General features: G+C 42.3%; 1 protein-coding gene across 3 annotated transcripts in view; it reads right to left on the reverse strand.

The window, feature by feature from the left end:
- ELMO1 (engulfment and cell motility 1) overlaps positions 1 to 25,455 on the reverse strand; it is a 536,712-nt gene that overhangs the window by 40,643 nt on the left and 470,614 nt on the right. For all 3 annotated transcript variants that reach the window (XM_004418819.3, XM_087429603.1, XM_087429606.1), the window contains one exon: positions 2,052 to 2,215. In XM_004418819.3, coding sequence (XP_004418876.1) covers positions 2,052 to 2,215 — 164 coding nt within the window. The remainder of the gene's footprint in view (positions 1 to 2,051; positions 2,216 to 25,455) is intronic.

Raw genomic sequence — 25,455 nt, forward strand, 5'->3', positions numbered from 1 at the left:
GACATTACTGCAGCTGTCCCAAGAAACCCAGTGGGCCGTGGAGCTTTTCAGTCCTGTGGCCGAGTGATGATGCCAAAGTTACATACATTCAGGAGATTTCCTTCATATTTGCATTGCTTCTTCTTACATAATAAATGTAAAGCTAAGAGCTTCTTGGAATAAAGGGAAAATAAACTTCAGAATGTCACAGGCAGAGGCTTGGGAAGTAAAGACCTGAAGCCAAAGCAAGAGCAAAGTGTTCACACTTGACATGTAGTTAACCTTCTTACCTGGAACAAAGTCACGGTCAATCACTAATTTAGAATCTCTTGGCCTTAGCTCAAGTGGTTCCTCAAGTCTCCCTTTAGGTTTTACGAATTACTGTCAAAAGCATAATAAAGTCTCCTTGTGTTTACACATCTGCCGAAACAGATGTTATGAAATCCAAGGTGTCCGTACTATACACCCTGGGATGGGACGAAGCGCCACTGTCCCTCCTTGCCAGTGAGAAACTGCATCTCTGAGGAGTCAATCATTTATCTGAAGTGCTTTCTGTTCGGTATTTTGTTATATTCTGTTCAGCTATTACCTTCTTCTGGCTGAGGACCAATGCAAAGCCCCAGCAGTGCCCCTCATACAGCTGACAGGTACTCAATGCAGGTATAACTTAGGTTTTACAATAATACAAGCCAAAGACCCTCAGGAAGCATTTCCCCTCCCCTGCTGCCTGACTTCATTCCCACTGAAGTCTGCAGTTCTAATCTGCAGTTTCTAAAGGTGCTTCTTAAGGTTTGAAAACAAACACAAAGTAGATATTATAGCTTGGTTACTGTCTATTCAGACCTGTGCACTGTTTTTAACTTCATCTTAATCTTGCACTTGGCAAAGGAGCTCTGGTAGGGTGGACGAAGCATTAGCTGAGGGACCAGAGGACTAGAGTTCAAGTCCTGGCTCCTCCACTTGCTAACAAGGTCCTCACCTCTCTAGACTATGTCCTGGTCCTTGAATGGGAATAAGACCTGCCTATCTTACATGGACGGGAGGAAATGAAACAGCAGGAGGGGATGCTTTGCAAATTGCCAAGCATTCAAAATGTCAAATACATAAGAGCAAAAAACAGAAAGGGGGGCAGAAAGAAAAAAAAAAAATCAGAAACAGAGAGAGAGAGAGGTTTAAAATGGGCTTCATAATGACACTTATGTTGTAAGTTGGCTTCATATGCAAGTTCAGAAGAAGCTGTGTCCAGTCTCCCATGTGAAGAATGAGAATACATGTCAAACACTTCCCTTACCCCCCCCCCCTTTTGCTTATTTCCTTCTCTATAAATTATAAGGATAACAAAACTGACCTAGTTCTTAGGAAAGGACAAGGGAAGATTAACAGGCCAGCTCTAAGAAAAGACGAAGAAAACAAAACAGGCCTCATGTTCGAGGTTCAGAATATCTTAGAGATGGAGATACATGAAATTACACAACTGTTGCAAGTGGAATTTGACGCAAAGTCCTAAAATATCAGAGGACCGCTGCCTCTCTGCCTTAGGCCTGTAGGTCAATAGTCACAAGAGCGATACAAGATTCTCTGAAGCAAAGCAGAGCCAAAGGGCAGGGAGAAGGTGGATCTCTCCCTTCCTCTCAAGTTCTCCATCCCATTCACACAACTTCAGTGTTCACGTTGCTTTAATTATTGGTGACCTCACGGTGGCTGGGTCAGAGCATCTTGCTACTCAAAGGCACCTATATAGAATATAGCTTCACAGGCAAAAAAATTTGTCCCAAGTGTTAGAAAATGTCCCAAACTTTTCAGCTACAAATCCTTAGAGGATTTGTCAGCAACTGGGCCACTTCCTGGTTTAGATCTTTCTGCCAGTATCTGTCCCCTCCTCCCACTCAGCCCATCCCTGCCCAGCTTTCCTTAAAGAGTTGCTGAGACTTCATGAACTGAATTGAGATCTTTTGAATGTCTTTTGTTGGCCTTCCATAAAGAGCTCATAACGCAGCCCAGCTGTGTGATAGGCTTTCACTCCAGAAACCATGTCAGAGCCTTTGAGGAGACAGAGATCAGGGGCAACTTACAAAATCGGGCGAGACTGGAAATCTTCCTGGTTCATCCTCTCAGACTGGCGGATTTTCAGGATCTCAGTGTAGCTCAGGTTCTGCAGTTTGCTCTTGAACTGGTCCAGGGAGCTAGGCTTGGTTGTAAGAGCTCTCATAACCTGCTCCTTCACCACCTGCATTACCTGTAGATGAAAGGAAGACCATAATTTTCCTGGGGGTTGACTTTGCCCATTCAGAAAAGTCTCCCCGAGTTAACCTCCCTGATCCCCTTTGCTTGCACTCTCAGCCCAAATCTTGAGCATGCTTTTCCAAAGAGTAAACCACCATTATGTACACCTTCCATCTTCTCTTGTACTGTTGGAACCACAAGGAAGGAGATGGATTGACTAACTTCGAATTGGGGTCAGGGAGGCTTGGGGTGAGAGGAGTGCTCCATTTGTTCGATATATTATGTGACTGCTGCTGAAGCAACACTGTAAACAATGCAAACTAAAGAACGAAAGAAGTCCAAGCAATAGCTAGAAGTCTGCATAATCATTATTTTCTCCAGGAGAAAATCGCTGAGACACAACTAACTGTGGAAGTTTGGTTGGCACCAGTTCAAATGAATGTGAAATAATACCCACACTGGCCCCTCCCAGAATGCTTTCCCCATGTAGTTAGGTCCTGAGTGTTCCTCCAAATGATGCATTTGGAAATGTGCATGTGGTATTGCCTCTTTGAGCCAGGCACTAAAAAAAGAGGTCTATTAAATTAGCACAGCCTTATCCCACTGGACGCCTCAAGAAAAAAGATGAATATGGTAATGTGCTGCCTCAGGATGGGACCAGCCCATGAGGAGGCAATCAACCATTGCCTCTGTTAATGTGGATCCATCTTCATCAGAATAAATAAAGGAGGAAAAGATCAGAAAACACACAGAGGCATCCAAGAGACTTGCAGTAATCTTGCTGCTTCTTTTTTTGTCCTTCACTCCAGATGAAAACAACTGATACCATTGGTAAGGTATCTACTGTGTGCCAGATACTATGGTAGGCGTTTTATGTATGTTCCCTCTCTTAATCCACTCAATTCTATGAGGTAGATATTATCATCAATCCATTTACACATGAAGAAACTGAGGCTTCAAAACACTAAATAACTAGTTCAAAATCATACAGCTGGTTGGTAGGTGGCTAAGCTGGGATTTGAACCTAGGATTGTAAACATGCTACTATACTGCCATCCCATGCCACCATTCTCGAACACGCTTAGTAAGTGAAAAATAAGAGAAAACCACAAATGCACCTCAACGATATGCTAGATTCTGTGCCAGGCACTTTGCTGTTCATCACCTCATTTAATCCTCCCTCCAATACAGCATAGTGGGTGTTACCACCACTATTTTAAAGATAAGGAAACTGAGACTGAGAAGGATTGAGGAGTTGTTCAAGGTCACACGAAGTATGATACCAAGTAGCCCAGTATGGTGGAGACAGCATATGCTCCATGTTGAACAGCCCTGGGTTACCACTCACCTTTTGTCACTATGAATGTGATCCCAATATACTCCTCATGGCTTCTAACCAGTTGTTTGCTCAACAATTCATGCATGGTAGGTACTCAGTAACTGCTCACTGACTAGTCCCACCAACATTCCACTTTCATGAAATGTTATTATGGTAGAGGTAACAGTTTTATACTATGAAAAAGACTGTGGAAAACCAGAACTTCCAAATCTGCCTGACTGCTAGGTGATGGGAAAATCTCACTGCCTCAGGAAATATTAGGCAGCTGAAATGTCCTCCAAACACTTGACAGCTCCTGCACTTGCTGAGCTCTGTTTAATGGTGCTGCCCCTCTCTGATGGTGGAGGTTGCTAAGCAATCTGCTCAGATTTCTTTCTCCAAGTGTACATCTCTCCTATAGCTGCCCTATCCACAGAAGGACCTGTCCAGTGATCTGTAGGGGTCTAGAGGCCATTGGGAGGCAGAAAAAGAAAGTGAATCCTCCTCGGCAGCAAAACTAAACTGGCCTCAGGAAGACCAGAGTGGTGCCCATCAGGCCGAAGGGGATCTCACAGGGCCATGAGTCCCCTAACTCAGGGATGCCAGTTGTCCTCACTCTTTAGTCATCTGCACACCCATTGCTTTCTGTGCTTCCGTGCTCCCAGGGGTCCTATGTCAACCACATTTTCCTTTAGTCAACTGAAAATGGCTGAACTGAAGGTGAGATGAGTCACAGGTGGCTGGAAGAAAGACAAATCTATTTCCAAGTGATATCAACTCTCATTTTTCCTTATACACTTCTGACTTTTAGGAATCCAAGTCCACAGCAAGAATATCCTCTACTAGGTAACATATTTGCGTTTTCGTAGGGGCTTTCTGAGAGGTAATAGCTTATCACAAAAAATGAGTCTAATTGCAGGGACCTCAGGAAACTACAGAAGAAAACTTGAGGGATGACAGATCTATATCATTCATGCATGGATCTTCCTTATCCGGTAGGTACCACTGATTTCAGAGGACCTGTGTACCACGCCTGCCCTGTGAAGAAGTGGTTGCTGGTGACAGCAGTGATGGAAAGGTATAAAGGCAACTGTCTTACAGACTTCTGACTCATGGGTGTTTCTAGGGCCATGGCTGGGTTGCTTCCTGCAGTCTAACTCAGCTTGTTATTAGCTTACCATAAATCAGACTGTACTGATAGAAAGTACCAAGAAAAATTTGCTTGAAAAGCTTTTATTTGTAAAGTCAACACAACAAACATTACTGATTTCTTACCATGTGTCTCTACTGGGTGGGGCACTAGGAATTCAAAGATAAATAAGATATGGCCCTTGTCTTCTGTGCACTAATGGTCTAATAAGAGAACTAGACATGGGCAAAGATCATTACGATAGAAGTGTAGACGTGACAGAGAAGATGGACTGATGGACTTTGTTGGTAGGTGGGGAAGCATTTCAGAGAAGAAGACATCATATGGGTTTTGCAGGAAGAACAGGTGTTCAATGGTGTGGAAACAGACGAATAATCTGCACACCACACATTAACCACTTTGAATCTGGGTTGCATCTGAATTGGAACCTGTTACATAAGCATCATTTCATGCCTCCAGCATAACAGCATAAAAAAAATTTCCAGTTGACCTTCCACCTGATCTGCTTCTTTTTTAACTCAGGCAAAATGCTAAATTTGGGATGCTCGACAAATTTTGAAATTGTGACCATCCTATATCATGCAGTATCAGTGGTGGTTAAATTTGGTCAAGGCTGAATTATAATGCTTTGCTGTTTCATGTGAGGGGCACCACAGGAGCTGCCCCTTTCCTCATTTAGAGAAATACAGAGTTGAACCAAGGAGATAATTAGCATCTCCCAATGTTATTTAACCTTCAGGTGGGAGGTAGGACATGTATGAGAGACAAAGATACAGTGATTAGAATACTAAAAATGAAGAAGAGATTTTTAAATAGAATCAGGTTAAAGCTGGGAGAGTTTTAGAGATATCTCCACTTCCCTCATTTTATAGATGAGGAAACAGAAGCTCAGAGGGCCAGGTGATTCCTCTACTTCATGTGTTTCTTTAATGGGCTGTCACAGAGATGACAACCACCAGACCACATCTGACTAGACACAATGATCACACTAGGAAGTGGGCATGTGACCTAAACTGACCAATCAGCATCATCCCCAGACTTTTCTGACTTGACTTGAGGCAAAGCTGACGCATGCTCTTTCCTCCTCAAATTAAGAACTTTAATAAGACTATCCTAACCCTTAATACACAGGAGAGGGAAGATAATGAGACTGATGCCAATAGAATCAGACAGAAGAAAGACAGAAGTGTGTGTGTATGTGAGAGTGTTAATAATGGTGAAGCCATATTCAGCCATAAAGTCAGCCTAACCCTGACATTTGGTGGTTTAGTTACGTGAACCGTTTTTTCCCTTAAGGTGGTTTGAATGGGATTGTTGTTACTTGCAACCAAAAACTCCAAAGAATACATTCAATGAAGTCGAAGAAGAGTACCAGCTTGTGGGGCTGAAGCTGCCCGGATTGGGTAGATGTAGAAGAAGGCTGGATAGAAACAATGAAGCTACTTCAATAAGAAATAACTTTAAAAATCACCTTCATTTATATGCTCATGGTTGTACCTTTGCATAGAAATCATGATAATCCTTTACGTAATACGGGAAATGCTTCAGCTCCTACTTACATCTTACACTAAAAATCCACTCTTAGAGCTTCATTCCTCTAGCTTAAGACTGTGATCCCTGCTAGATGTAAGAATCCGTAAGTGGAATAATCCTTTAAATTCCCAACAATCAGTTATACTTCAGATTGAAGAAAATACACACCATTTCCTAAGAGTAGGTTGATAGGATAAGAGAGAAGCGGCCAAGAGGGCACCTGGCCCCAGGGAAAGGGATGCAAGTGGTGGGTATACAGCACTGAACAGAGGTCGGTGGAGCCAAACACTGGCTTCACCTACTTCACTTCACAGTTGTGCTTGGCACTGGCCCCAAGAAGTTCTATGGTCACTCTGTGTGCCAAGGAAAATGACCCCAGCGAAAGATGTCATTGATTTTTTAAGAAGACAAAATAGTTATGTAAGTCAAATATTCCTCTATTCCTTTGCAAAGTAGCTTCTACAAGGGCTACAATTAATTAATGGTGTTAAGACTCTGTTAATGCTCTATGCGTGCAATTTAAATCAAGACACTCACAACCACCATCCTTAACTGTCCTCTTTGGAAAATATCAGACCTTTTACCATTATTTGAAAAATCCAAAGACGGTGTTGCAGAGGCATCAGCAAATCAATGGACTTGAAACTTCTTAATCACAGCATACGCTTTGCCACAGACATCAAAGAAAACATGCTCATAGAGTCTGCCCTCATTGTTGGTATTGACGGATTATTTAACCAAGATCTGAACCATGCCTGTGGTGTATTTCTGGAATTCTCCCAGTACATGTTCTCTGTAACAATGTCACATGTTACAAAAGAACTGGGAGTCCCACATGATACTTTTACCTCAAATGGAGAAAACCTTTTGGCTCCTTGGAAGACTGGGTTAAAGGTATAAGTGCTGAGGATCCCTGAATAGAATCAAGCATGCTGGTAGTCTAACTGTGCTCCTGGTTTCCTTCTTGTTAATTGAAATGTGCTCCTGGGTTTACTCCAAGATCTACCAAGCCTCTGTGTGCTCCTAGTCTAATCACCTCTTTGACCCTACTTTTATACCCACAACCTTTATCCAGCATCATTCACCCACTCATTCAACAACTGTTTTCCGAGCATCTACAGTGTGCGAGGCACTGTGAGTGGGACATTCGAAGCCTTGGGCTGAAGGAGCTCCCGGTCTGGGAAAGCGGATAAGACACACGTGTACCCTTGCCTCCCCCAAGGGAGGAAGTGATGTCACAGTGGAGCAAGGCAAGAGTTCATTCCCCAGATGCTTACTGAGCCCCTCTCAAATGTCGGCAGGCTGAGGGCACAGCACCAGGACTTTGCTGGGGCTTGAAGAGAGGCCAGATGTGGACATGATGAGGTGCAGGGGAGGAGCCATTCTTGGTGGAAGAAACAGTGTGAGCCAAGGGTTGGAGGGAGGAGAGCACAGCCCTGAGTGGGGAAGAGTGTATGGTGGTTTCATTTAGTTGGAGAAACAAGATGGGGCTGCAAGGTGAGGTTGGAAGTCAGGCAGGACTACATGGTGGGTAGTTTGCTGGCTTAGATGGAAAATTTGGATTTCTTTTTCCTGAAACCAACGATAAGAGGATGTTGGGGTGTGTGATGGAATTCAATAATATCAAGTATGTTGGGACACATACAAAGGAGTCACTATTCCTGCTCCAGCTGGGGTAAAGAGGGATGTCAGAGAAGTCTGTGTGGTTGAGACAAAATTGTTGCTGGGACTTGAAGGATGAATGAAGTTACTGAAGTGAAGAAGAGGGGAGGGGAATCCAGGCAGAGGGACCAGCAAGAACAAAGGCAGGAGGTAGGTAGTGCATGCCTCAGCCATTGAAGAACATAAGCTTTTGGCATCCACGTTAGTAGCTTTCAGTAAATGGATGGGTATGCATGATTTTGAAGCCAGGCTGTGATCTTTCTCAAGATACTCAATCTCTCCCGGACTCATTTCTATCATCTATAAACCAGGAGTACTAATCATTTAAAATTCATCAGGTTGTTGTTAATTACATAAAGCCTGATACCCTTTATGCTACATTGCATATTTAGCAAACATGCATTCCCCTTCCTGAGCCTTAGTTTTATCACTGTCAAGTGGAAGTAATAGTACAGAGTTCACAGAGTTGTTGTGAAAATTAAACAAGGTATTACATGCAAAGTACCTGATACACTGAATGGAACATATGAGACACACAAACAAATGTGAGTTCCCTTACCATCCAAGAATGAAGCAACTTAAATCAGAGGTTTCTCGTATAAAAATATCCCTGACAGGGTATTCCCAGACCACATCTGTATCACCTGGGAACTTGCTAGAAATTCAACTTCTCAGGCTCACCCCAGACCTACTGAATCAGAAACTCTAGGAGTGGTGCCCAGCGATCAGTGGTTCAACATCCCCTCCAGGTGATTCTGATGTACACTCAAGTGTGAGAGCCATTAGTCTCAGCAAACATCCAGAACCACTTCTGAGCCTTCAGTATGGCATCTAGAGTGATTCTTGTCATATCACTATAAAGTGGTTAAGTTCATTATTGTTGTACGTTTCACCCCGTCTAGATTGTAAATCCGTGGAGAGCAGGAACTGTTTCATATTTGTATTGTGGCCCATAGTACTTAACATAGTTATCTTCCAGACTGCAACAATGATTGATATGTTCAATGCCAAAGATTCTTAGGCTCCCACCTTTCATCTGTAGAATTAAACAAACACATCCTTAACAGAATAATAAGACTGCTAGCATGGTTTTCAAAGTGCACTTGTACAAAGCCTAAAGAATAAAGTCTGTGGCTTTGAGATGGTGTCTGGGGTTCCAGAGGTCATTCTGGGCTTGCTTCCAAGGCTGAGCTGGAAGGGCAGCCGTGTGGAGGGTTTCTGGAGAAGGCACAGCAGCATACGCTACTGGGCATTGCCACTAAAGAGGGGTCAGCACTCACAAAAAGGTACAATGTACCCAATCAGGGGTGCCTCATTAAATGGATTTATCTTGATAATGAAGAGAAAAGGCTGTCTTGGGGAAGACAGATGCCAACACACTCCAGCTCTAAAATGACTCATGGGGGAGAGTTTTCAATTGCTGGGCTCAGGATTGGACCATTTTTCTTCCCAGAAGTGTTCCTGACACAAAACAAATGACTGAAGGCTGATGAGGACCAAAAAAATTGGAGGGATTCTGCCTGGAGAGGGGTCTGGGAGAAAGAAGACCCCAAGTGCTCATGTGTAGGCAAGATAACTTCCGGAGGCCGGGGATCACTTTGGGAAGCTACTCTTCAAGGTTAGAAAGTGGGGAGAAGTGGCCTTGCCCAGAAAAAGAAGGAGGAGTTAGGGTACAAACTGGTGAGTTATCTGGCCGGGATAATTATTGACCCAGATGCAGGCTGATTCCACCCCTGCCTCCCTCCAGAGGTCTTTAAAATTAGGACAGCTTCTGGAAACTAGAAATGGTTTTACTTTGTAGTTTTGCCGCAGTTGGGGAGTGGACTGCCGAGGCTAGTCTATGCAAATGAGAGTTTTTGTTGAGCGGTGTCAAGTATCTTCAATGAAGGAGAGAGAAAAACAGAAGTGATCTCTGGGCCCAAGGAGCAGCCCTGAAGTTTTCTGTATTTATTTTGGGGAGGTGTGGCATCGAGCAGAGATTGGCAAACTTCTGTTAGGGGTCAGATAGTAGGTATTTTAGGCTTTGTGGCCATATAGCGTCTGTTGCCACTACTCAGCCCTGCTCTGTGGTAGCGTGAAAGTGGCCACAGACAATAAGTAAACGAATGAGCTTGGCTAGGTTCCAATAAAACTTGATTTACAACAACAGGTGGTAGGCTGGCTTTGGCCTGCAGGTGGTGGTTTGCCAACCCCTGGTACAGAGGAAAACACCTGGCTCTAGAGACAGGAAGTGCTCATTTAAAAGTCTGGCTCCACCACTCAGCTGGGCAAATCACTCAGCTTCTCTGAACCTGTTTCCTTATCTATAAAGTGGAGGTGATAATCTTTAGTCAGGATTAGGAGATGTGGAGTGTTTACCCCAATATATTATACCCCTCATTATAAGGTTTCCTGTGAACACAGTCCTGAAGACAGCTTATCCAAAGAAAAAAACCTTCCTTGCAGCATGCAAACAATCTCATGACAACGTGGGGTGTTTATAGCATGTGCAGGGCAGTTCCAGATTATATTTAGGTTGCACTGAACAGAATTGATTCCAACAGATTAAAGAGTTATTTTCTTTAAAAAGGGTTCTCAACTCTCCCCCTGAATGGTTTCAGGGCCTTGAAGATACTCCTACCACACCTCCCACTGGGGTTTGACCAGTGCAGTCCACTGGGGAAGGGCCTGGCTCTCCAGGGCCCTTGTGGGGTCAGGCTTAACGTAAATGAAAAGAAACTGTTCTGACATCACAGGAAGTCAGCCCAACTGGTGTGCAACCTCCAGCCCCTCTCGATTTCATCATGTGTCCTCAATTATACCAGATTGAATTTTAAAGATTTTGTTCATTAATAAATGCAGAAAAGCTCCTCCGCATTTCACAAAGGACATGGTCTAATCTTGGCATGCAGTAATAGTAAGAATCAGCTAGCCACGTATCTTCTCCCCGCTCTGCTTCTCCAGTGTCCCTATCAGCCCTCTGAGCTCTGAGCCCCTGTGGGCATCTGAGGTGGTGACGATGATCTAATTCAGAGCCAAGGACAGTGCTGTGTGTGACATGGGCAGTGAGGTCACTGTGACTGTTCCTCTCTAAGATGGCATTTCTGAGCCCAGCAAATGCTAGACTTGTTATGCATCATATCAAAAGCCAAGATACGTACCCAAGAGCTGAGGAAAAAAAACAGTTCACTGCAGACAGAAGCTTTTCACTGATTGACTCCTCTCAAGTTAGAGTCTGGAATGCAAACTGCTGACAGTCAAGGCCTGTTCTCTGGGCACCATATATCTGTACTTGTGACTGTAATGCAGCTCTGAGTTCCATTACATCTTTGGTGAGTGATGGAAAATTATGTAGCAATGATCAAAATAATGGAACTATCTGAGCTTGGGAACCTGAGTGTTCATGAAAGTCGGGAATTTTCCTCCAAGGAGGACAGTTTTCAGGAGTGGTGTGATGATGACTCACCTCTTGCATATTTGTTCCTTCTGTCTGCTTCACATCATTCTCACTGACCCCTCTCTGGACCCCTGCCCCATTACTTGTCCTGGTTTACCCAAAAGCCTCTGACTTCAACTCTGCCCACTCCAGCCCCTCCTCGCAGAGGCTGGATTATTTCCAAAATGCAAACCTGATCACATCATTCGCCTGCTGAAAACCTGCAGTGGTCCAGCAGTGCCTGTGGGGGAAGACTAGCCTGTCTAGTGTGACCACATGGGCCCTCGCGCTTGCCTCCCACCTCCTCCTCTGGCAGATGCCTCCTCCTGGGCCCCACCCCTTGCATCCCATGATCTAGCCACACTGAGATCCTTTTAGTGCCTTGAACTTCACCCTTGTGCCTTCATTTGTGCTCTTCTTTCCATCTGTGACTAACACCCTCCTTCTAATGCCTGCTCATTCTTCAAGTCTAGAAATCCTTCCCTCATCTGCTGCCCTCCCCGCAAATAGGTTATTCTCCTATCGTACTGTACCATAATGTCATGAACTGTGTCCTCCTTATGTACTATTGTATATCCAGAGTCTGCACAATCCAATAAAGTAGTAGTTATTGAGAAAATATGTGTTTAATTTATGACTGATGGACTCATCAAATGATTGAAAGAAAGAAATAGCCTCAAAAAACAGTAATTCTCAACCCTCAGTCTACACCAAAATTTAAAACATACCTTTGCCAGTCCTACTCCTAGAGATGCTGATTCATTTGGTCTGGAATGGGTTCCAGACACTGATCATGTTGGATGAAGCCCCCCAGGGGATGCTAATATGTGCAGCTGGGGTTGAGCGCTACTGGCTACTAAATGAGTAGGCATAAGAAGGTAGGGAGGAGCGATGACTGCTGCCATTGAAGGGAAAAGAGGAAGGAAGATGCTTCCTTCTCTCAAAAATGCTCAATGCACTCTACAGATGAAGAATAGAGACCTCAGCTTGTTACTGCCCTCAGTTCCCCCAAGGCTTGGTCTTTAGGTGCAAGATACAGTCAGGACAGCATGAGTGTTCTCACCTGGGACAGTCAGAGAAATGGTCAAGAGACTGTGCCTGCTCTGAGCATGCTCTCTGCTCGGAAGCCACCTCTGCTTGTGGGCCAGACCACCTTCCCTGGGCTGCTTCTCACCAACGCAGTCACAGATGCCGTGGTGTGGGCATCTGCCTGCTCGGAACAGGTGTGGCTTAGCGACCCCTTTAGCAAGGGCAGCCACCATCTTCCCAATTAGCCCTCAATTCCTTGGGCAGCTATCAGCATCACTGTTCCCAGCATAGGGCAGCAGCCTGCGTGCCAACCCTGAGCAGGCAAGCCTGTGGCTGGCAGTGTCCAGACAGCCTGAGGAACCCAACGGAGGACTACTATTATAGAGAGCATGAAAGGTGACTTTTCAAACTTACCCTGAGAGCAGAGCAGATGGCACTGGGGCAGTTAGAAAGGGAGCTAGCTGCTCAGCACGGCTGCTCCCTTGCTCAGAACTTCCCCTGGTTTTTAGCTGCTAATAAAATAGGAATCGGATGGCAGGGGGTAGTGATGCTCAGGCAGCTTCAAGCATCCTGAGAATGTGATCATAATCCAAATTCAGAGCTTTGAGGGCCTTGATGTCAGGCCCCCAAATAACTCGTTATACAATGCCTGACCCCATGGTTCCATGCAGGTGCTAACTGGGTGATTTCACTTTCCAAGACTAAGACACATGGCACTAACAGCTGCCCTGCTCCTCACAAGAAGGCATTTTAATTTAAGGTTTAAGGCATCTTTACAGCCAGTAAGAAAAATACAAACCTTTCGAATAGCAATTCATCTTAAAATCAATTAGTGCTGGGTTTGTTGACTAACAATGGATATGGAAGCAACATCCTTCTCACTTTCTTCAGCACCTGCAGGAAGCCAGTCCAAAAGAGGAGACAGAGAAGGTGAGGTTTGGGATCACTGCCACCTCTCTGTAGCCTGCCCGTGAGGGGAGACAGATCAAGAGCCAAACAGCAATGTGACCAAGCTTCCTTTCCCCACTGAAACAGGGAGCCAAATTAATACAGCAATCAGGCTAGATTTGCTGGTTAGCTAATTGACGGCCCTGGTCGACAACAGGAAGCTATTTTCACCAGTGTCTGACAGAGTTGCCCTCAGGCAAGCAAAGTCCAAGCAAATCACATTAGTGGGTGGCATTTAATCCACAGCTTTGAATAAATAACATGTCAAGCAAGTCGGTCAAAATATGTGACCGTGTGTGGTGAGAGAGGGAGAAACAAACAGGACTGGTTTTCTGGCAAAGATGGTTGAAAAATTCTGTTCCAATAAGGATGGGGGAAAATGGCTACAAAATTTTAATAATTATGCTACTGTTGGTTTTCTAACGCTCTTTTACCAAACTTAGCCATACTTCGCCAAGCATGGGTGTTGAAAGCAAAGTATTTTGCAAATCTTCTGAAAGTTACAAAGAATGACCTTCCCAATGGGTAAGTCTCCCAAATTGGAGTTGCTATGGAGGTGTCGCTTTCTTGCAGCTATGGCTGCCATGGCTGACCATGGTGTGGATGGGGATGCGGGTGGATTGAGTCTCCTGGGAACTCCCCAAAAGCAGGGGAGAAATTTCATTGAAGAAGTAACTGAACCTGAAAGGATTTTTCTTTCTTTCTTTCTTTCTTTTTTTTTTTTTTGGTGAGGAAGATGGGGTCTGAGCTAACATCTGTTGCCAATCTTCTTCTTTTTGCTTGAGGAAGATTGTCCCTGAGCTAACATCTGTGCCAATCTTCCTCTATTTTGTATATGGGATGCTGCCACAGCATGGCTTGACGAGTGGTGTAGGTCTGTGCCTGGGATCAGAACCTGCGAACCCGGGCGGCCAAAGCAGAGTGCGCGAACTTAACCACTAGGCTATGGGGCCAGCTCAAGATTTTTCTTTTTTAAGTTACATAGTCATGATGCCAAATACATGGTGCTAAATGATGAGCAACTCTCTATTGTCTTTATTAATGGATAAAGGGCATCCAGATATCCCTTTGAACATTATGAGCTGTTTTACCAACAAATCTGAGATCTACTCACCACCCCTTCTTCACTCATTTGTTGATAAGGTGTAAAAAAAGAAGTGAATGGTAACCATCTGCTCATGTGTTGATCTTCCCTGGTGTGTTTCAACCTCTGTGGATGGTGGGATTTTACCCAACTCATCTCTATGTGCCCAGCATCTAATGTCAGTTTCATAAATATTTATAGAGTGAATGAATGAGCTAATAGGAAAATGAACAGAAAAATATGAGTGGGCACAGGTAAATTAGCCTCAAACTACTCTGAAATTAGTCACTATTAAGAAATAAATGAAATGTCTACTGTCTCACATGGAGGGTGAAACCTGAAGCCCCACACACTTAAATCTCCCAGCATGTTTTGCATAAGCTGTTAAATAGTGACAAATGAAACGGGACAACCTGCCCCTCTGGAAGGGAGATTTAATAAACTTTTCATAAGCAGACTGCTCAGGCAAGACCACAGGGGACGTGGGGTGGGAGAGGCCAGGGCTGGCTCCTGTGAACTAGCTCTGCCACCAGTCAAGGCTGCCATACTCAGACGAAATCAGAACCACTGCTTCTGCAAGTCACTCTGGAAGGACAGTGCCACCAAAATGAATGTGTTGGTGGCTGCTCCTCTACAGGCAGAGCGGGCAGGGGAGATGGCCACACAGTGGGACATAAAATTTAGCAGATCCCACTAGCCTAAACTCTGTGATATATATAGGGAAAGAATGTCTTGCTACCCTTCTCTAAATATTTTCCCTTTTCGGCACTCATCAGATTAACAGTGTGATATTTTAAGTGGACTATTCTTTGTTGAGAAATTTAAAACACCATGGTATGCATTTTACTTTCCAAATAGATTTAGATGAATCAACAGAATATTTTGAGTAAATATGTTTTGATTTTCTAAATTTTATCTAATAAGCTGTCAATTATTGATGTTGCATTAGAAGCTTTAGAAGTATATATTCAGTCTTGTATGAGCTCAGCTAACGTTTATTAGGCATTTTCTATGTGCTAATCACTGGGTGAGGTGTGGGCAACACACAGAACCGGATCCAGTGCTCACCCTTGTGAAACTCAAAGGCATTTAGGGAGAGGTAGACGTATAAACAAATAATAACAGAGGACCTGAATAAGTGCTATTATGGGTATAGGCTATGAATAGCATTTGGGGGCAGGGAAATAAAGTGATGATTGAGCACACCATTGGTTTTTGCGCATAGAAATCTATTTTTATTCTTACCCCATTGCTTCAACAATTGCACTTCTCAGAGGGTATTAAAATTATATATTCAGTACTGGTCTCTCAGCAGGACCTTGGACCCTTTGAAGGAAGAGACTATACCTCATTTGTCTTTTTATCACTAGTGGATTTTAAAATCCCTCATACCCGGAAAATTTCCCCTTCAGTCCAGTAAATCGAAGGTCAACCAGACTGTGTTTCTGAGTTACATGTTAAAAAAATGATTTCTGGCGAGTCTTCATGAAGGCCGGGGTCGAATCCCTGTGATAGTTTTAAGCTGAGGGAAAGAGGGTTTATAACAGTAGCAATGATAGATTAACTCTGGTTAACACACTGCTATACCAACGTCCTGCTGTATTTCTCCCAGGTGGTTGTAAATTGGGACACCTCATAAATCCCCAGGACTTTTCTTTTCCGTGGCCAGTTATTATAGCGTCCCAGGGCAGAAGAGCACTTTCCAAACTAAGGTAATTGCGAGCCATTTATTATCTTTAAAGGAGAACCTGTCAACCACCACAGCCACAAAGCTCAGACAATTAAAATAGGCCAGGGTGCTCTGATTCTGCAAAATACCAACAGTCGTGGTGGTTTGCAGCCAATGTGCCCCAAAAAGATCTGAAATAGTTCTTGTGTTTTTCCACTCAATACCTCTTCCTTTCTGCTCATTCACTATATCTCTCATAGCTTGGTGAAGGCAGCTGTTCCCAAGATTTCCAGAAATCCACTTGGGTCTGCCATGCTTTCATTTGAATTTGGTCCCTTTCCTTACTCAAGGGTCCTTTGGAGGAAACAGCACAGATGGCAATTACATGACACATATACTATCAATCCTCTTTCCCATGTCAATGGCAGTCATCACTGACACTTTTTTCTGCTGAACCAGGACTTTGCCTGTAGGCAGCCAGTACCAATCAATTGAATTTGGCCTTCACAATGGCACCCATCCTCCATCTCTGAAGGAAGTGATGTTGGTGAGCAATAGTTAATCTTACCCAACACATTCGACTCTTCAGTAACTTTGGATTAGATTTTCTTAAAAGTTCCAATGCTCCAAATTTCTTTCAGGATTAGCCCAAGTCCTTTCAGGGCCTGAATTTGTATTTCATCTTAAGTCCTTGTGAAAGTTGTTCAGTCCAATAGCTAAATAGTATTTCTACTTCACTCACCATCTTGGTGATTGAAGTCAATACTACACCTCTGGAAATGGTGTACCGTCCATGGTAAGGACCTAGTCACAGGCCCTAGAACATTGCCAAACACACTCAGGAGGAGCTGACACATGTTTGTTGAATGGGTGAAGTAGTCGGCAGACATATGTCTCCTAGGTCAAATTACAGACCTTCTGATGTTGAACACAATAACCTTTTTCCTTGGTTTCAAATTTCAGTGATTTTGTAACCCTGGAAAAAAAATTTCCAACTATAACCAATGTTTAAGGAACTTGCTTAGAATTATAATTTGGGTGAAATGAACTGAGAAGTTTTTTTAGAAGTAACATTTATTTCTATAACAGAAATGCTCTTGTTACTTGTTTATTGAAAACAAATGAAATGATTTCCAAAAGAATATAATGTGTTAGAGTTCAGTTGTATTGAAGAGTCAATGTTCTGTTAAGTTTTGTTACTTAAAAAAAAAGAAGCGTGAAAGAAGGGGAAAAAGGCATGCATCATGTAAAGTGATACAACTAAAGCAAGCTTTGGAAAAAAAATGTTAAACTACACTATGACAGTTCTCAATTTCTTACGTAAGAAAAGTAGACATGTTATGGTGAACCTCCCCATGCATGGCATTCATTAATTAGAAAATATATTTTTAAAATGAAAACAAATTTAATATCCACCCTCTCTCTCACCCAATCAGGCACAATCATAAGAGTCAAACGAGATGGGTGCTCTTAAGGCACCTTTTATCTGGTGACAGAATGTTGACTGTTAGCATTTACTGGGTGTTTAAGTGTTTAAGTGGAGGTCCAGGGCTCTAAGCTTGGTATATTTTTGTTGTTGTTGTTGAGGAAGATTTGCCCTGAGCTAACATCTGTGCCCATCTTCCTCTATTTTGTATGTCAGTCACTGCCACAGCACAGCCACCGCCGAGTGGTGTAGGTCCACACCAGGGAACTGAACCCGGGCTGCCTAAACAGAGTGCGCCGAACTTAACCACTAGGCCATGGGGCCGGCCCCTAAGCTTGGTATCTTTAATCTCATTATGTTTTCACAACAATCCTACCAAATAGGGACTCTCTATTTCTTTTGGTTCCAGAAACCACAACTCAGGAAATTCACACTGGTAAATGACAGGAGAGAGACTTGAAACCAAGTTCTGTAATTAGAAAGCCTGATATAAATTATTACAATGGAAATACCAAGCTGCAGTTGATTTCAGAATATGAAAGTTGAATGAAAAGATGTTTGTAACTTTACCCTACAGTTAATGAATACTACTACACCAAGTTGGTGAAAAGATTAGCGAGTAATGCATAGCTCTTAGTAAATAGTAAGCACTCAAGCAGTAAGCAAATAAGAAAAGTGTCTATAAATATATCCAAATGTGAGTTTTACTTTTATTATTATCCTTATAAGGGGGTCTGGGAATTAGCATGAATGTCTGGCAAGTGATAATTGGGGTCCAAGGAATTGGCTGGGGGTTTAGAAGTAAGGAAGATGATACCTACTTCACAAAATGGTGTCTACTGCTAGGATAAGCAGAACCACTATCACCTAAAATGAATGCCTGAGGACCTACAGGAACCAAAGATTTAGGAGCAAAAGGGGACAAGTGTTACTCAAATGGTACAGAAGATGATACTCCTTTGAAACCAAACTTGAAATCTGGTTACTTCAATAAATTGGTAACCATCCATTTTTCTGTGCAGGTTGGTAACTATGGGCTTCTATGTACAGGTGCACAAGAATTGATTAAATGCTGAAAAAACTGTGACAATGAAAACGTTTCAAAGTGCTTATTGGTATTTGTCCAAATTTCTTTTTCTGAGATCTCATATTGTCAAAGTGACTTTTCCTTCTGTTTTATCTGCTTTGGATATGAAAAAATGAAAAGTCCTTGCCCTCAAGAGCTTAATACCAAGCCAATAACTATATTGTCTAAAAGCAAAGGTGAGGCCTCTAGAAGATCTTAGGAAGGATCTTGCAAGTTACAGAAAAATTCAATGCTAGCAATAAATAAATGAATGAATGACTAAGTCAATTAAAAAAACAAGCAAATAAATGGGAGTGAGTTAGAACTGAAGAAAAAAAGTGTCTGTCAACAATATTCACTGTGCCCTTCTTCCACATAAGGCACTATACTAGACAGTGGGAAGGCGGGTGGTAGGGCGCAACAAGGGTGTAGGAATCAACTTATACAAGAAATTATATATATAATATAACTTCAGAATCATAGAATTTTTGACGGGATGGGACTTTAGCGGTCAGGTTGCAGCATATGCCAAGATACAATTATATGACTTACTCAAAATCACACACTAGATACTGCAGAGCAGGGATTTGAACCCAAAGCTCCTGACTCCTACCGGCTCCATGCTGTCTGCCCTGAGGCACTGATGCCAATGATCACTCCCATGTGCTCTGTACTTCAGAGGAGGGGAGACCACTTCCAGTTGGTATGGTTAGAAAACAGTATGAACAAAGCAGGTTCTGGGTGGGGTCCTGCAGGATGGGTATGATTTAGATCTAAGAAGAGGAATGAGGGAGTTAGGGCTTCCTAGGTCAATAGAAAGGCAATTGCTCAAGATCACCTTGGCTTTTGAGGAACGTTGAAGCAAAACAGCGAGCACTGGAGTCAGGCAGAACTGGGTTTGATTCTCGGCTCTCTCGCTTTTACCATCTATGTGTCCTGGGGCAAATTTCTGAACCTCTCTAAGCCTCAGATCCCCAACAAACTGGAGATTACAATGTAGACCTTGCAATGTGGTGTAAGGATTAAAAGAAAGTTTGTCAAGCAGCTTTTATGGGACCAGACATAAATGCTGGCTGTTGTTTATTCTTATTCATTGAGAAAGAGGAGTAGGAGGTAACCCACGGGAGACAGGCTGAGATCGAACTATGGAAGCCCACAACTGCCAAGCAGAAGAATTGGAACTGTATCTTGCAGGAAGTGGTGAAAATTTAAGATTTTTGTGCAGATGAATGAAGTGATAAACTCAAAGATTAATACCTAAGCCAGGACACTTGGTGTCTACCTGGCTTTGCATCTTCCTTCTTGTGCTGTCTCTTGTGTAACATTGGGCATGTCCTTTCGCCTCTCTGTATTTTATTTCTCCAAATGAATTTGAGCATTCTTGTAACTTTTGAATTGAGCATTTTGGACGGGCTAGTGAAAAAAAAAATGCCCTCTAAACAAGAGGTTATTTATCTTTGGGAAACAGGTATTCTTAAAGTCTCTGGCTAGGAGTTGCCAGTGGAACTTGAGAGTTGTTTTCTGTCTGTTCCCTGACAGTAACAAGGAGAAAGGGTCTGTTCTGGAAAGGACAATAAAAAAATGTGTTGCACCCAGTTTTGCCATGCCACTAAAAGAATAGTGTTCCAATTAGGGCTGAGACATTTTCTCAACAACATCAAGATCAATGTATCGCTTTCTCATTGCTCCATCCAAGAATAGAAAGAGGCAAAAAAGAGAAAATTTGAGTAAAAAGTAATGGATGCCAAACCAACATGGTGCAACAGGTGGATGAAAGAAGAAGGAAAAAACAAGAGACAGGAAGTACATACGACAAGATAAACACTATACTTAAAACCTCTTTTCAGTGTAAAATTCATTTCGTAAAGAAAAATTGAAGCTATAAATGCTTGCTCTCTTGGCATAATATCTACGAAAGGAACGTCTCAAGATACTTTACTGATACAAGTGTATTTTGTCTGAAGGTGACTGGGAAGCAGGAAGCCTCCATAAGCAAGTTTATAAATGGTGAGAACCAAAACACAGAGAAATGATGCAGTTGTACGAATATATCAGTAACATGCTGCACACCTGATCCTAGGGTGTAGATCAAGAAATCAGACCCGAGAGCATCATCTACCGCAGAACCTATCCCTTCCCTAGTTAGGATAACCAAAAGTCATACTGGTGTTTCTAAATGACTCTCCTTTCTCAAGAGCCCACCTCCTGTGCTCCCATCAGCCAACTTTCAGCTGTTAGTCTTTGGCTAACCGTTTCTAAGATGGCTCTGCAAACTGCTCTCTCCCCACACATCATTAATCAGTGCCAAACTCAACAGGCTCCAGACCCAGCTGAGAATACAGTGGCTTGGCTCATCACCCCAACACCAAATGAACAAACATGAGCGATGACTATTGGGTAAATTAAATACCACTCGGAGAATGCGAGTCAGCTAAATGAGTATTGCTTTAGACGTTATACCTAGAAAGGCTGTTTGACAAGTACTGATATCCAAATTGTTGCAGACATGTAGTAATTTTCCAATGCAATGAAGCTTGCTGGCATTTATTTAAAGTGTTAAATTGTAAGAGGGATAAAATTTGGGTCCTTTAGTGAGTATATCTAGCAACTTCTGATATTGAATAGATGTATCTGAACTGTGATAATTCCCATCCAGTAAAGGAAACCATAAGGGTGGGTTTGTCAGTAGTTTTGTTAATGACGTTATGAGAGGCACTGAGTTACAAGAAAAGGTGCTTGCCACGTCTATGTCTTATTAAGAAATGCTCATGCGTTATGAAAAAACATGGTATGTCCACGGAAAATCATCATGTAAAGGCAGCACATTTAATTTTCTCGATATTAAAGCTACCATGGATTGGGTAAATCACAGGAGAAAGAGAGGAGACAGTTGCTGAGCCACATCCAAAGGGATTTATTTTTGAAATTACCAGAATATTAATAATAGTTAGAGCTGAGAAGGGACAAACTCTAAGGATGTCCCAGGGTATATACTTACCCATCATGGGCAGGGGGAAAGAGATAAATGAAGTTGAGAGAAAACTGGAACACTGGGTAGTTAACTAAATGGGTCATATTCTTTCTCACTTTATTATTTTGATATATTTCCTAAGGTTCTTTAGCAATATAGAATGGAAATATATGAACTTTAGAAACAAGGAAATCTACAGTAACTTGTTTATTATCTCTCAGCCTTAATTTCCTCCTCTGTAAAATGGGGATAATACTTACTTCAAAACATATGTAGGAGTATTCAATTAGAAAATGTAAATGAAAGTACCTAAAATAATTCCTGACACATAGTAGGTACTCAATAAATATTAGTTTCCTCTTTGTTTTTCTTCACATTTATGGCATGTATCACTTCTACCTTCCATTATAGCTTATTTCATATATCTTTGTAAAACTGTGAATGTTTCTCAAATTCAGGATTTGTTTGAGTATCTACTTCCACAGGACCTCGCAGCCTGCTCAGGAGGGGTGCAACAAATGCTCACAGAAAAATGGCTGAATGACTCAACTCATCAGACAAGGGATAGCGCAGCATGCGCAATATGACCTCCTGGGTCCGCCATCTCTATTAACACAATGATCACACTGTGTGTAATTTTATAAATCCACACTTGCCTCATTCATTAGACTGGATTCCTCAAGGGAGACCTAGTACACAGCAGGTACTCAATAAATATTAAATGACAGAATACTTTAATAAACTTTGGTATCTGTTTGGGGGACTCTCTTGATCGGAAAGACTATTTATTGTATTAGAGGAGAGGAATGTCAACAAGGTTTGGTGGGAGAACAAAATGTGAGAAACAATTTCAGGAGAACTTGTACAGAGCTTATGGGAAAAGAGTCAAAATACAGAGGTGAAACTGCAGAATGTTTACATACTCGTGAAAACAAAGTACGTAACAACAAAAGTGAAACAAAAGTGAAAACAAAAGTGACTTGACTTCTGAACATTGATAAAGTTTGACCAACTTGAGCAGAGGACACAATGGAAGACGAAGTGTGGTCCTCCTCACAATAGGATCCTCACCTTATGATGACAATGAATTGTGATAAGAAAGACCACACACGTCTAAATAGTAACAGAGTCTGAACAACATGTGTTCTATTAGCTCTGCCTTGGAGGAAAGTCTGGGGAGGAGTTTATGACACAGGCAAAGAATGGTGTCATGAGAAAAAGATTTTGAGTAGTACAGCGAAGAGTTAACAGAAGCCTGTGCTACAATTTCTGGGTACTGCCATTGTTTGCTGATCTCCCATTGACTTGTGTATTATTATGTGATAATAAACGATGTGGCTGCGACTGGACTCCTATCATACAGCAGTAGCAGAGGACCCTGGGCAGTCTCTCAGTATATGACTTGGCAGCTCAGAGATCTGCATGGAGTTTTAAAGTTCCATGTCCTATTTAAAGCAAGGATCATTAACTTGGAGCTCTTCAAGCTACCTGAAACTATGTGTCACGTTTTCACGAACATGTATGTGTGTGTTTTTTTACCCCCAAGGAATCCATTGCTTTCATCAGATTCTCAAAGTTGGTCATGATGAAGTCCATCAGAACCACTGATTTAAAGTGGTAGCATAAGAGAAATAATGATGCAAACCAGAGCAGAAGCTACATTTCTAGCTTTGAGCTACAAACTGATTTCTTTGTCTACGGAACATTTTCTTCTAGAAGTGTCCCACAAGCACCTCTCATGCAACATTTCCAAAACTCAACTTATTATCTTCCTTTTAAAACTGTCCTTTCTGGAGCATTATCTATGAGGGTTTATAGCATCCTCCTTTGGACCAAACATAAGGAAGTCACCTTGCACGCTTTTTTCATTTTCACCCTCTGTGTCCAATTGTCAAGTTGTGACCCCACCTTCTCAATGTTTCTCAGCTTTGCCCTTTTCCTTCCACGCCTAGTTCCTCTGCCAGATGAGGCTCAACATCCCTTATGTGTACTTGTTCAGAAGCCTCCTAGCTTATTTCACTCCCTCCATGTTCAACCCCTTCCACCTCTTCTCCACAGAGGGACCAGTGTGATGAGCCGAACACAATCTGACCTCATGGACCCAGGTGCTCAGCAGCATGAAGCCAAAGTCTTTAATATCGAAAACGATATCCTCCATCATGGGGCCTCTGCGTGTATCTTCCAGTCTCATCGCCTGCTGTCTCCAAGTTCAGATGCTGCCTTCTAGAAACACCAGGTTTTCACTGGTAATTACTGGTAATTTCCTTGTTCTTTTGTGCTGATGTCTCTTTTTGAAAAGCTCCCTCTTAACAGGCTAACTCTTCACTTGGGAAGGCTTGTCACTCCATCACAGTCCTGATCTTATGTATTAAAAGGCTTAGTTTAAGCGAACATTCCCTTCACCTTCCACCATATTGTTACATGTATTCTTTGGGTAAGGGAGGGGGGTGCGGAGTTGAGTAACATAGGTGAAGGGGATTAAGAGGTACAAACTTCCAGTTATAAAATAAGTAAGTCACGAGGATGTAACATACAGCATAGAGAATACAGTCAATCATATTGTGATAACTTTGTACAATGACAGATGGGATCATAATGTACATAGATGTTGAATCATTATGTTGTACATCTGAAAATAACAGAATGTCATATGTCAACTATACTTCAATAAAAAGAAAGGACACTTCCTATTCATTGTGTTATCTCCAATACCTAGAATATTGCCTAGCCTATGAGAATTTGTGGAGTATTCGTTTTCTTCTGGTTGGGGAATCCTGAAAGAATCATGGCTGCTCTGAAGGCTTGACCAACAGCAGCTAGCTGCAGGAAGCTTTCCTGAAAGGAAAGGGGAATGAGAAAAACAGTTCGCAAATAAAGGCCCTGACTTTTCACATGGAGAATATAAAACCCTGCTTAATTCCATGAGTCCTGCCCCTCTGATCCTGACCTGAGTGTCAGCCAGCTGAATGACAGTTCAGCCTTACCTCAATTTTTTATATGGATCAGCTCTCCCAAAGTATAAAATTATTTCGTCATCAACACAGCATTGTTTGTGGTAAAAGAAGCTAATGAATTACACATGCTAGATCTGGGTGACGCTGCTAAATCTCCTTATGCATACATTTCTTTTTCAAAACTAATGCTCTATTACAAAGGTAAGGCTTTTTGCATCTGAATTTGCTTATGTGAAATAGGGAGATTAAATCTACCTGGTAGAGTAATTAATGTTAACAGATAACGCACATGAAAACACTTCATAAACCGTAAGGTGCTACACAATTGTACATTCTTACTCTCCATTGTTTTAGGATAATCAGAAACATTTGAGTAAACTGCCTCCTATTGTAAAATTCAAGATTCCAAAAGTTCAAGCTGTGAAATCCAGACAGCTTGCATTTAACAGAGCAGTTTCTTAAACTATTGGCCCTGGTAACAAAGGCTAAGATTAAATATATCTATTTTTGGTAATTGTTCTGTCTTGCTCAGGACAGTAGTCATAATATATGCATATTTGAAACATACTCAACAACGTTATTTAATATGCTCATTCTTTTATTTAGGAAATAGGAGGGGGAAAAGGCTGATTTCATAGTTTTGAGGGATTCTTTTTGGAAGAGAAAAACAAAGACAACCAAAGCTGACACCACATTTGGCCCCCATTTGTGTCCCAGAGATGCACCCACTGAGAAGAGAGAAGAATCTTTCAGCCATGCAAACCTTCTCAGCTTGCAGCACAGAAAGAATTCATGAATGAAGAGAGAAAGCCAAGTCTAATCAACAACTTGGAGAGCCAGAAGGCCAGACTGCTGTTTTCCAATCTTTCTATCCAAGGCAAAACCAAAAATAGCATGGGCTTGTGCTGGAAACCCAGGAAATCAAAGCAGGAAAGATGCTAACAGCTGAGTCATGGCAAATGACCTCATCACTAAGGAGGATGATGCGGCTGTAAATGACATATGATGCAGCTTGATCCAAAAGCTGG

This window comes from Ceratotherium simum, chromosome 1, assembly GCF_057802395.1.
Source record: "Ceratotherium simum simum isolate JZ-2026a chromosome 1, ASM5780239v1, whole genome shotgun sequence".
In the NCBI taxonomy this organism is placed as follows: Eukaryota; Metazoa; Chordata; class Mammalia; order Perissodactyla; family Rhinocerotidae; genus Ceratotherium; species Ceratotherium simum.